Source organism: Schistocerca cancellata, chromosome 4, assembly GCF_023864275.1.
Source record: "Schistocerca cancellata isolate TAMUIC-IGC-003103 chromosome 4, iqSchCanc2.1, whole genome shotgun sequence".
In the NCBI taxonomy this organism is placed as follows: domain Eukaryota; kingdom Metazoa; phylum Arthropoda; class Insecta; order Orthoptera; family Acrididae; genus Schistocerca; species Schistocerca cancellata.
In genome coordinates this window covers 375507447-375520839 of record NC_064629.1, presented here as the reverse complement: position 1 = coordinate 375520839, position 13393 = coordinate 375507447, and the positions used below count along the sequence as shown (strand labels likewise).

The window sequence follows — 13393 nt, the reverse complement described above, 5'->3', positions numbered from 1 at the left end:
GCCTTGGTGCCAATGATGGTCGTATGCGTGTTTGGCGCCATGCAGGTGAGCGCCACAATCAGGACTGCATACGACCGAGGCACACAGGGCCAACACCCGGCATCATGGTGTGGGGAGCGATCTCCTACACTGGCCGTACACCACTGGTGATCGTCGAGGGGACACTGAATAGTGCATGGTACATCCAAACCGTCATCGAACCCATCGTCCTACCATTCCTAGACCGGCAAGGGAACTTGCTGTTCCAACAGGACAATGCACATCCGCATGTATCCCGTGCCACCCAACGTGCTCTAGAAGGTGTAAGTCAACTACCCTGGCCAGCAAGATCTCCGGATCTGTCCCCCATTGAGCATGTTTGGGACTGGATGAAGCGTCGTCTCACGCGGTCTGCACGTCCAGCACGAACGCTGGTCCAACTGCGGCGCCAGGTGGAAATGGCATGGCAAGCCGTTCCACAGGACTACATCCAGCATCTCTACGATCGTCTCCATGGGAGAATAGCAGCCTGCATTGCTGCGAAAGGTGGATATACACTGTACTAGTGCTGACATTGTGCATGCTCTGTTGCCTGTGTCTATGTGCCTGTGGTTCTGTCAGTGTGATCATGTGATGTATCTGACCCCAGGAATGTGTCAATAAAGTTTCCCCTTCCTGGGACAATGAATTCACGGTGTTCTTACTTCAATTTCCAGGAGTGTATATAGTTTCTACTGAGTGAGGTGGCGCACTAGTTAGCACACTGGATCAAATTCAGGAGGACGCTGGTGCAAACCTGCACCTGGCCGTCCTGATTTAGGTTTTCTGTGACTTACCTAAATTACTTCAGGCAAATGCCAGTATGGTTGAAAGGACACAGCTGATTTCCCTCTCCATCCTTCCCTAATCTGGGCTTGTGTTCTGTCTCTAATGATCTCATTGTTGATGGGCATTAAACACTAATCTCCTCCTCCTGTTTGTGTAGTTTCTGTGTTATTTTACCTGCTGAAGATGTGCATGTTTAAGGTCTAATATCAATAGTGACTTTTTTCGAGGTACCCAGCTTCAAATGTCTGTTTTAGTCAGTTCCATTGCAGTGTTCGCACTGGAACTGATCGAGACAGGCCGGAATTTACTAACACCTGCAATTCCTGTTGAGTTTGAAACCAGTTATTGACATAGTGTGACACTGGCTCCTGTCCCCCTGTTGCTTAAGAGCTTATGACCATTGCTCTTAATGTGATGTTACGTAGCTGCAAGTGGTATACTGTTCCTTGTAGACAGCAGCATACAACAATAAAGTGGGCAACTTCATTCACTGTGTGGTCATGTGCACTTCCAAATGAAATACTTCACTGCCATTACTTCCATCAGTGGAGGAGGATTGCATGACCACCTGGTACCAGTTCTACACTATCTGCAGCATGCCAAAGTGACCATTGTGCTCTTTTAAGGGGTGACAAAACTACAATACTGGAGCAAATATTGTACTCAGTGTTTAAGCTGTCAGTGTCTCAGAAAGAAGTTTGGTATATAGCCACAAAAATTATTGATCATTTCCTCAATAACATAAAAATGTCACAAGTTTAAGAGTAAATTGCATGTCTATTCTGAAGTTGTTTCTTCTGTATAACCCATTGGTGATTAGTGTTCTCTATGTAGCCAGCATACAGCCGTACACACAAACACATCATATATACAAATTCTGTAAACTGACTTGTTTCACATTGATTTGATAGGAGTCTTATAAACGATCTACATGACATGTAATCAACCTACACACCAGTTTTAGATACTGAACAGGTAGGAAGATGGGCAGCAAAGAGTGAAGTCAAGTACAAAAGAAGGCAGGAATAATAACTGAAGAGTGCTTAAAATCAGTAAAAGGAACATACTGTTATTAGGATAGTAACCCAAGCCAATATGGAAAGTAACTATGGTTTTGAGACATTAGACAACAGAGAATGTGATTTGTGTGGAGGAAAGGGGGGGGGGGGGAAGCCATTATGGATGAATGGGTAGTGTAAGAAACAGGGGGCTCAAGAATAATACTCCTCTTATTATTATTAATGACTATAGGAAAATTATGTGTTAAAAAAAGAAGTTGGTATCTCTAGTGACTTTGGAGTCACTTGCCAAGCACTTGTGATTCTATATATATTACGTTTCCGTCATAAAACAACAAGAATTGCCAGTGCAAATGATTGTTTTTCCATTCCTACTTGTCCCAGTACACAGTAAAGTGTTTTACCACTTATTGTGATCCTTTTTTTTTTTTTTTTTTTTTTTTTTAAAGAGAAAGAGCTATGTTTGAATGATACTATAAAGTGTGTGGTGACTATCTTGCATTGCATTTGCAATTGTATTTGTTTTTCAAACCGAATGGAATTCTGAAATACAGTGTCTTTCTCTTACAGATACATTGGAGAGATCATTACGGACTGTGAAGCTGATAACAGAGATGATGATACTTACCTCTTTGATTTGGATAATAGGGTGAGACATATTGTGTGATTCAGTTTCTAACTATACTTCTTTTGGGTGATTATAGTTGAGACAACAATTAACAAAACACTTGAAATAGGGATGAATTTCCATATGTCGACCAGTAGCTGAGTGGTATGTAAGGAGTGAGTACCTGATTCTTGGTCTGTAAGTGCACACATGTATATTACATACTTGTTTCTGATAGTAATGTTACAATTAAATGCAATCAAGAATTTTACAAAAGAGTAAGGAAAAATGCAGTTTTCCCTGTTCTATCTAACTACCTCATACGACAGCTTTTTGAGATACTCATTTACTTGTTTCTGTAACTGTTCTTAAATTCCCTTCTAAATAATTGAGTAATGCATTGGTATGGTATTTTACTTTGTGTTCCATTGCATTCGTACACTGATTTGCATAATTAGCAGAAGTTAAACAACAGCAATAACTCAAAAATATAAATCAGTTGTCATGAACATTGATGTTTTTACCACTGTACTGCTACACAGAACTGCCAAATTCAAATCAGCAGCACAAGTTACTTACAACCTGTCGACAGAGGTTGACATGAAAACCACATAAAATTGCATAGAATAATATTATCACTTGCCTAGTATGTATATTCAAAACTTAATTATGTGTCTCTGTATGTCCATCTTTTTAGAGATGGTTGCAGGACTCATCTGTTCGACACAGGATGTCAAATTACACAACCTTCAGTGTCTAGTTTCAAAATTTATTTTATTTGCCTACCAGTTTCAGCATTTTACTATGCCATCTTCAGGCCCCTGACCGATGTGTAGGAAGATCAAAATTGGGCCAGCAATACTGGTATTACTAGATTTTTGGTATAGAGATCACTACGACCACCATCTGCCTGGTTGGTTTCCTGAATAATGCTGGAAAGTCAGGAATAGATCCCTTTCAGTTCAACAGAAAGTTCCAAAAACAGAGTGAAGGCTTCAAATTGTATCTTCTGTCATTTCTGGTTAAAGAAATATGTAATCACTCATTGTTGCCTTTTAAAACTGTATCAATGATAATTATATGATTTGTTCATCCATCGACCAAAAATATATGTGTGCTTCAGTTGATGGTCAGAGATGGTGCCCTACTGTGTTTCATTTTGAGTGCTGTAATGTCATAAAAAAAAAGGTCTCTTGTGAATTTTTGTACAAAGTAATACTTAACTGCTACAGCATTAAGGCAGTAAAATCTGTAGCAGTATGCTGCCCCCCCCCCCCCCTTTCTTGCCTCTCAGCTATTTTGTGGGTACATGTGTGACAAGTATGGGCTTGAAACAATTGCAGCATTTCTCTCTCGCTCTTTCCCATGCTGTAAATCCCCACTCCCCCAACTGGCTATCTCTTCTCAGATTCCTAATGTTTGATCACACATGCATGCTCACTGTGTGGACAACTAATCCTTCCAAAATGTCAGTGCTAGAGCCAATCATATGTGATGGGTTGTAGGGTATGTGCTCGACTATAGCCCTGTGACAACGTAGGTCTTGCGTGGTGATTGTGCGAGTTGTTATCTCCCCATGTAAGTCAAAAAGTTGGTAGTTGTTCTGTTGCGGCACCAGGGCTCTGACCAAAACAAGGAACCAAACAATTTACTCAATATTTGCTTTTCCTAGGACAGATGGTGATTCTTTTAGAACAGTGAAACTGCGGTTTTTTGACACTGGAGAATATCAAAGATAAGTTGTGGAAATAGCCAACATGGAAAAAATGCATTACATGTCTCTAATGATTAAACCACTAACAACCAGATCTCAAGCACTCTGAGCCAGTACCCCTTGAGGAGATATTCCTGTCACTTCTCCCTTGCACAAAAGCATTAATGTGATCCAAGACACTATCTTTCACTGAGATCTAGCATTCCAGTTCGACAAAGAAGTCAGAGCAAACCTCGACGATTCAAAGGAAAACCAGGAGGAAATCTCTTCAAAGTTCTGAACTGTATAGTACATTTGTGTGCAGAACTGCAATGATATCCAGTTGGTAACCAGTCAGAAATTTAGAGGACCTACTTATTTTGTACCATTTGAATAGTCTCATGTGTGGATGGCCTTAGTGTCACACACTCCTCTTTGCAGTTTTAATTTTGTACCTGTGATACAGTGGTTCGTCCACAATGTTCTTTGCGACAGCGACTATATGCCAACCATTTTATCAATACCATATTCAAAATCCAGTGATACCTATGAAAAGCCATTTGGGATGCAGGCTCTTGTAGCCTACATCATAATATCCCCAGAAAAAGATATTGACAAGATATTACAAGAAACAACAAGTATGATTACCCATGCAGCACATAATGCAATACCCTATTCATCCACACCATCTCTATGCAGCTATCTTCTACAGAGCTCTCAAAAAAATACTTGAAGACCTCATAAATAGATAAGGAGCATTACAATGGTGAGAGGGACGTCCTGGTCTATCATCTTGTCATTGGGCTGTCATCTTGTCATTTTTGCTAATCTTGTTTTTGACTTCGTGGGGCTAAACAGTTGTACGGAAGTGGATCCAAACCAAACCACTGTCAGATTCTGTAGCCACAGTGTTCATCTTTTCCGTGCAACTTATCTTCCTGTCATGAGTCTGAGAACATTGTACCTTTCTCCTCTCACGATGTTGTCAAAATATTCTAGCTCCCTGCTTTTGATTGTGTTCTTCGAATACTTATTCTTCTTGATTCACCTTAGAAGTTCTTCATAGCTAATTCTGTGAATCCAGGATATTTTTTAACACTCGTTGATATAGCCACAGTTGGAATTCCTCAGTCTTCTTCATTGTTACCTTATTAAGAGTCCATGCCTCCATTCCGTATGAGACTACTTGAATTATATAACATTTGATCATTTGGAGTCTTAGTTGTAAGTGTAAATTCTGCTACTAATCTAATTTTGTACAAATGATGAGTCACAAGCTTGTACATTGAAGAGCCAGAGAAACTGGTACACCTGCTTACTATTGTGTAGGGTCCCTGCGAGCACCCAGAAGTGCACCAACACAACACGGCATGGACTCGACTAATTTTAGAAGTAGTGCTGGAGGGGATTGACACCATGAACCATGCAGGGCTGTCCATAAATCCATAAGAGTATGAGAGGAGGAGATCTCTTCTGGACAGCAAGTTGCAAGGCATCTCAGATATCTAGAATGAGATTTTTCACTCTGCAGTGGATTTTGCACTGATATGAAACTTCCTGGCAGATCAAAACTGCCTGCTGGGACGAGACTCTAACTCGGGACCTTTGCCTTTTGTGGGCAAGTGCTCCATCGACTGAGCTACCCAAGTCTCAGTCCGGGACAGTTTTAATCTGCCAGGAAGTTTCATATCAGCACATACTCCACTGCAGAGTGAAGATCTCATTTCAGAAACATCCCCCAGGCTGTGGCTAAGCCATGTCTCCACAATATGCTTTCTTCCAGGAGTGTTAGTTCTGCAATGTTTACAGAAGAGATTCTGTCAAGTTTAGAAGATAGGAGATGAGTTACTGGCAGAATTGAAACTGTGAGGATGGGTCATGAGTCGTGCTAGGGTAGCTCAATTGGTAGAGCATTTGCTCACTAAAGGCAAAGGTCCCGAGTTCGAGTCTCGGCCTGACACACAGTTTTAATCTGCCATCAAGTTTCATATCGGTGCACACTCTGCTGCAGAGTGAAAATCTCATTCTGGAAACATCCACCAGGGTGTGGCTAAGCCATGTCTCCACAATATCCTTTCTTGCAGGAGTGCTAGTTCTGCAAGGTTCACAGAAGACCTTCTGTGAAGTTAAGAAGGTAGGAGATCAGTTATTGGCAGAATTGAAGCTGTGAGGACGGGTCGTGAGTCGTGCTTGGGTAGCTCAGTAGGTAGAGCACTTGCCTGCGAAAGGCAGAGGTCCCGAGTTCGAGACTCAGTCCGGCACACAGTTTTAATCATATCAGATATGCTCACTAATGTTCATGTCTGGGGAGTTTAGTGGCCAGTGGAAGTGTTTAAACTCAGAAGAGTGTTCCTGGAGCCAGTCTGTAGCAATTTTGGATGTGTTTGGTGTTGCATTGTCCTGCTGGAATTGCCCAAGTCCGTCGGAATGCACAATGAACATGAATGGATGTACGTGATCAGACAGTATGCTTACATATGTGTCACCTGTCAGAGTCATATCTATATGTATCTGGGGTCCCATATCACTCCAACTGCACACGCCCCACATCATTACAGAGCCTCCACCAGCTTGAACAGTTCTCTGCTGACATGCATGCTGGATTCGTGAGGTTGTCTCCATACCCGTACACATCCACCCACTCGATATAATTTGAAACGTGATTCATCCGACCAGGCACCATGTTTCCAGTCATCAACAGTCCAGTGTCAGTGTTAATAGGCCCAGGTGAGGCATAAAGCTTTCTGTTGTGCAGTCATCAAGGGTACACAGGTTGGCCTTTGGCTCCAAAAGCCTATATTGATGATGTTTTGTTGAATGGTTTGTATGCTGATGCTTGTTGATGACCCAGCATTGAAATCTGCAGCAGTTTGTGGAAGGGTCGCACTTCTTGCAGGTTCTTTTTTCGGCTACAGCAACATCGGAGATTTGATGTTTTACCAGATTTCTGATATTCACAGTACTCTCGTGATATGGTCATATGAGAAAATTCCCACTTCATCGCCACCTCAGGGATGATGTGTCCTATTGCCTGTGCGCCGACTATAACACCTCTTTCAAACTCACTTAAATCTTCATAACCTCCCCTTGTAGTATCAGTAACCATTGTAACATCTGCACTATACACTTTTTGTCTTATATAGGCGTTGCCGAACGCAGTGCCATATTCTGCCTGTTTACATATATCTATATTTGAATATGCATGCCTGTGCTAGTTTCTCTGATGCTTCAGTGTAGTTTAATCAAACAGTGGGAACATGAATGCGGAAACAATATGTCACTTTAGTGTATGGGCATACAACTGCAACATAACAGTAGGATTTTGTTTACCTACTGGAATTCCAGAGTTTTAGATCGATGAGACCTACATACCCTTCCTTTTGATGTAGCTGAATGATTGAAGACGCAATATGCCAAAATGTCGGCCTCGAGCAGTTTTACACATCATTAAATTTTAATGGTGTACACTATCTTATCTTCTGACACCCATCAGATGGAGATATATAATGCGCCTTTTACATACTGATTGGTCAACAACATACAAGTGCAATGCAAAGATACATCCCCAGGATCAGGTACTATAGTATACACAATCAAATACTTCACGACCTCAGTGATAATGTTAAAATTTTTTTTAAAAAGAATAGTGGTTATGTTTAACAATGTTTGGCTAGAGGCATCTTTTCCCTCCCAGTAGACAGAAATTATCATTGTACCTGGTAAAAATCTACATGATATTTACTGCTACAGACTGAAAAATTTATCAATGACGCTATGCAAACTGCTGGAATGGGTGGTAAATCAGAGGCTTTGTTGATGCTGGAAACAAGAAATTGGCTTTCACAATTTCACTGTGGATTTTGAAGATCTAGATCCACAGCCAACAGACCTTCATGATCTGACTCTGCCATCAGTGATGCCTAATAGTAGTCTCCCTTGATTTACAAAAATTGTGAGATACAGTGTGACAACACCACATCTTCACTTCCAAGGCAGTTTACCCAATTGTGTTAAGAATTTAATATCATATTGACATTTACAGGCGATTGTTGGTATGGTCCTAAATAATCAACTTGTGTAGGAAAATGGAGTTACAAGAGTTAAATCTTTAGCACTAGCCTTTTCACAATTGCCATAAGTGGGATTATCGCAAGTGCAAGACTAAATACGTCATCTGCCTTATATCTAAATGACTTCCATCTGTACTAAATTTCTATTTTACTACGCTGTGCAGGCTGTCATTTTCAACATTGGCCATTCAGGTGACACATATTTGGGCCCAAAATTATGGGTATTGGCTTTTTATCTATGAAACTCAGGGTCATACTCTTCTGCAGAACTTGTTCCACCTACCTATACCCTGAGTCATATCTTGATGATCAGCTGCTAGGAGCAGTAGACATCTTTCACTTTTTAGGGTTGCTATTCGCCCATAAAGTGACTTGAAACAGCTCAAGACAACCTATAAGTGGAAATTAAACTCCTTGTGCTGCCACAGAACACCTCTTGGATTGCAGATTATCAGATTCTAGTACAATTTCACCATGACTAATTTTGTCATGATAGGTTATGGATGTGTTGCCTAGGGGTCTTTCCTGGTGTGCCCTGCTGCTAGTTTCTAGGTGGAAGCAAGGATTCTAACTCTGAAATATCCCTCCAACAACTTCTAATTAATTGTTTGGTTAAGATTGTTCACAGGTCCAGACTACTTATTATTCCTGTTAGTCATAACTCATAACATCAATTGCCTTATGGATCACTCAAAAATGGGAAAAGCAACAGATTGACTAGAAGACATCCTCGCCCCAATAATATGCCTGTCTACCACTCGGACAGTTTTCCCCTGTGTTATAGTCCTTGACATATTGTCTCCAGTTTGGCATGGAGGATCGCACAGATGCTAGTGTCCATCAGTGTTGGTTAGAGTTAGCATTCCATGACTACTCAACCTTTAGTCCAATATATACCAATGGCTCCAAGACTATAGAAAGACTGCTACATTGTTGTAATATTTTTATGAACAACACTCCCATTTTACTGTATACAGTATCTGCTCAGCTGAATTAATAGCAGACATCAAGAGATCTCATCGAGCTAAAAATTCCACTTGCCACAAATGTCATGTGCCGATTCTTGTAGTAGGAAATCAGAAGTTACTTAGTCGTCCATTAATCTCACTGTATTGTAGAAGTCATTTCATGCGATGGCATCACAGCCTTTGGATCCTCTTGACTCCTGCCAAGTTTCACTGGTGATTTGTTGGTTATGAGGAAATAGGGACTAACTACACACTATTGAGTCCATCATCATCACCTCTGGGATGAAACTTGACTAAGCTTTCAGTAGAGGTGGTCAGCACAAACATTAATCTTGCTCACTGCTCGTGTCCTTGGCAACTGCTCATCTGTAGCGATATGATGTGCACATGGTTTTCATTACATATTCACATAATTTTCCATAGAAAGGCTGTAGTATATGTTATTTACATGAAAATTTGTCCTGTAAAATTCATTTATAGGATTTCAATTAATCTGGCCAATTTCAAAATCTGCTGTAGAACCTTCACTTTAACTGTCATACTGTATGGCTTGGCGGCTCAGTGGTCAAGACTATTGATCCAAAGGTCTGTGGTTCAATCCCTGGTCAGTACTGGGGTATTGATCTGTTTCTTATTACTTGTTTTCTCTCTGCCAATATTTGATAATGTGAAAATGCAGAGTTGCATGTGACAGAGTAAACACACAAGCACTAGTCATGTACCCTACTCTGTGGGTTCAATGTTCCAGAGACCACTTCCCAGTTCGGTTACATCATGTACAAGACAGAATAGTTTCTGAAGGCAGCAAACAATATTAGTGCTCAGCAAGTCAAAAGTGGATGCTGTATAGCCAGCTGATGTATGTGAACATTGAGCATCCAGAAATGGGTAGAGCACCTCACCAGCATGATTCACTATGTCACTGATAAATCTGTGCCATGTCTTCAGGAAAACTAAGGAGACACTCAATTCTCTGATAGAGTGAGGATTATCACTCTGCAATCAGATAATCACAATTTGATATGCAGAGTTAAAAGGGCTGTCAACCAATAAGAACCAGACAGCCTTTTTTGTGTTGAATGAAGGCGAAAAGCTGTCCTATAAGTAAGGAGAGGAAAAATTGTGGCAGCAGTCTGTGAACATTATTAATGTTTCCATTAAACTTGACCACTTCTGAGAAGCCATTAGGAATATTTCAGGGAGATGTAGATTGTGCTTTATTAATGCTGTAATGTGCAATGGAAGTCTCATGACTAGTAAGAGATACATTGTGACAACCATGGCAGAACACTTGGCAGAATCACTGCTACCATCAGCCAGAATCCAGCTTTGTGTTATCTACAAGTGTTTGCTGGAAGGAGTAGTTGGGACTTGGGTTCAACAGATTATGCAACTTGCAAATGTACTCTGTGTGTGAGAGCTGAATTGAGCACTGACTGCAGCATGGAACATGGCACATGACACTAGGTCACAACAAAATCCATTGCAGTCTGTTTGACACCTTGCTGGAAATTTTAAGAAAATTGTCCTTAAACTTTTTTACTTGATAAGGAAATCTGGAAATTCTCTAACTCATGGAAGGAAGCTGTTTTAGTTCTCCTTCACAAACCTGCAAAAGACTAAAAATTCCCAAGTAGCTATTACGTTGTTGCCCACACTAGCTGCTTCTCTTCCCCCCTCCCAAGCATAACCTCATGATGCTGCATCTAGCACACCTGTCCTGTCCTGTTCCCACCCCCTCCCTTCATGCTCCCACAGCCAGCAGTAGCATCTTCCCCCACTCCAATCCTGCTATCTCTCCCCTCCCCTCCCCTCCCCTCCTCAACCCACCCCACTCACACCTTTTCTGTACCCCCACTACTCTTTCAAACAAAGATTGCTGCTTACCTAAAATACAGTTGCAGACAGGCTGTAGAGCTTGGTGGCAACAGTGGCCACAAACTGTGTTTCTGTAAATGTGTGTGTTTTCTACATCTGATGAAGGATTTAGTATGGTAGCAGAATATATCTAGCATTCTTTTTTGCTGCACCTGTCTGTGACTCAGTGCTTCTTCAGTGTGGGGAAAAGCACTCTCTCCTTTCCAACTGTTCTTATTCCATCCTGGATTTTCCATTATACGCTGTCTGACAAAAACAGAGTCAAGCTCCCAGAAGTAATAGTGTTCCATAGATTTCGTGTTTGTTTTGAATACAGTCAGAGAGAGTCCCTTTAGTCAACCATAGTGCCAGTAGTGCTAGTGTTTGTTTTCAATACAGTCCAGAGACAGGTAGTGCTATTTTCATTGTTTTCTACAAGAAGTGGCTAGCAACCACAGTTTAGTTAACAATCAGCCACCTTTAGTGAATTAGCAGTCTAGTTAAAAGTTGAATAACTCTCTACAGTAAATTGATTTCTTAGGATGGATAGGATGTGTGACTGCTGTGTACGGACGCACGGACGCAGAAGGAGCTGGCCACTGCTCGCGAGCAGCTGAACGTGTTGATGACCACGGTCAGCCGTCTTCAGGCTGCTGCCTCGGAGTGTAGCGGCAGTGGGGAGTCTGGTGCGTCGCATGGTACACCCCAGGTGTTCCATGCATCACCCACTGTCCCTGCTGTCGAGACATCTTCACGGGTACCGGTCATGGTTGGGCCACCCTCTCCCCAAGGGGAGTGGCGGGTTCAACGGCGTTCGCGGCGCACGAGGTGGAGGGTAAATGTGAAGGCTGGCTGTGTGGCATTGCCCGCTCTGCCTGTGAGTGGACATGGGGCCGCTCCTTCAGCAAGGTCCGAGCAGGCACACGGGGGGAGGGGTTTATTAGTTATAGGGAGCTCCAACATTAGGCAGGTGATGGAGCCCCTTAGGGAAATAGCGGAAAGGTCGGGGAAGAAGGCCAGTGTTCACTCTGTCTGCTTGCCGGGGGGTCTCATCCGAGATGTGGAGGAGGCCCTGCCGGAGGCGATAGAGAGCACTGGGTGCACCCGACTGCAAATTGTTGTTCATGTCAGCACCAATGACTCCTGCCGTCTGGGTTCAGAGGTCATCCTCAGTTCGTACAGGTGGTTGGCGGAATTGGTGAAGGCGGAAAGCCTTGCTCGCGGGGTGGAATCAGAGCTAACTATTTGCAGTATCGTTCCCAGAACCGATCGCAGTCCTCTGGTTTGTAGCTGAGTGGAAGGCTTAAACCAGAGCCTCAGACGATTTTGCGGAGATCTGGGGTGCAAATTTCTCAACCTCCACTATCGGGTGGAGAAATGTAGGGTCCTCCTGAATAGGTCAGGCGTGCACTACACGCCAGAAGTGGCTACCAGGTTAGCGGAGTACGTGTGGAGTGCACATGGGGTTTTTTTAGGTTGGAGAATTCCCTCCCTAGGCCCGACAAGACGCCTCGTGAGACATGGCAAGGTAGGAGTAGGCAAAATGCAACAGGGAATAACAATATTAATGTGCTAATAGTAAACTGCAGGAGCGTCTATAGAAAGGTCCCAGAACTGCTCTCATTAATAAACGGTCACAACGCCCATATAGTACTAGGGACAGAAAGTTGGCTGAAACCAGACGTAAACAGTAATGAAATCCTAAACTCAGATTGGAATGTATACCGCAGAGACAGGCTGGACAGTGAAGGGGGAGGTGTGTTTATAGCGATAAGAAGTGCAATAGTATAGAAGGAAATTGACGGAGATACAAAATGTGAAATAATTTGGGTGAAGGTCACTGTTAAAACAGGCTCAGAAATGGTAATTGGATGTCTCTATAGGCCCCCTGGCTCAGCAGCTGTTGTGGCTGAGCACCTGAAGGATAATTTGGAAAATATTTCGTGTAGATTTCCCCACCATGTTATAGTTCTGGGTGGAGATTTTAATTTGCCGGATATAGACTGGGAGATTCAAATGATCATAACAGGTGGCAGTGACAAAGAATCCAGTGAAGTTTTTTTAAGTGCTTTATCTGAAAACTACCTTGAGCAGTTAAACAGAGAACCGACTCGTGGCGATAACATATTAGACCTTCTGGTGACAAACAGACCCGAACTATTTGAAAAAGTTAACGCAGAACAGGGAATCAGCGATCATAAAGTGGTTACTGCACCAATGATTTCAGCCGTAAATAGAAATATTAAAAAAGGTAGGAAGATTTTTCTGTTTAGCAAAAGTGACAAAAGCAGATTACAGAGTACCTGACGGCTCAACACAAAAGTTTTGTCTGAAGTACAGATGGTGTTGAGGATCAGTGGACAAAGTTCAAA

General features: G+C 42.2%; 1 protein-coding gene across 5 annotated transcripts in view; it reads left to right on the top strand.

Moving 5' to 3' along the window:
• LOC126183767 (serine-rich adhesin for platelets) overlaps positions 1–13393 on the top strand; it is a 367472-nt gene that overhangs the window by 311705 nt on the left and 42374 nt on the right. For all 5 annotated transcript variants that reach the window (XR_007536807.1, XR_007536808.1, XM_049926000.1 and 2 more), the window contains one exon: positions 2397–2475. Coding sequence is in view for 3 of the 5 variants with exons in the window: in XM_049926000.1 (XP_049781957.1) it covers positions 2397–2475 (79 nt within the window). In the remaining 2 variants the exon portion in view is untranslated. The remainder of the gene's footprint in view (positions 1–2396; positions 2476–13393) is intronic.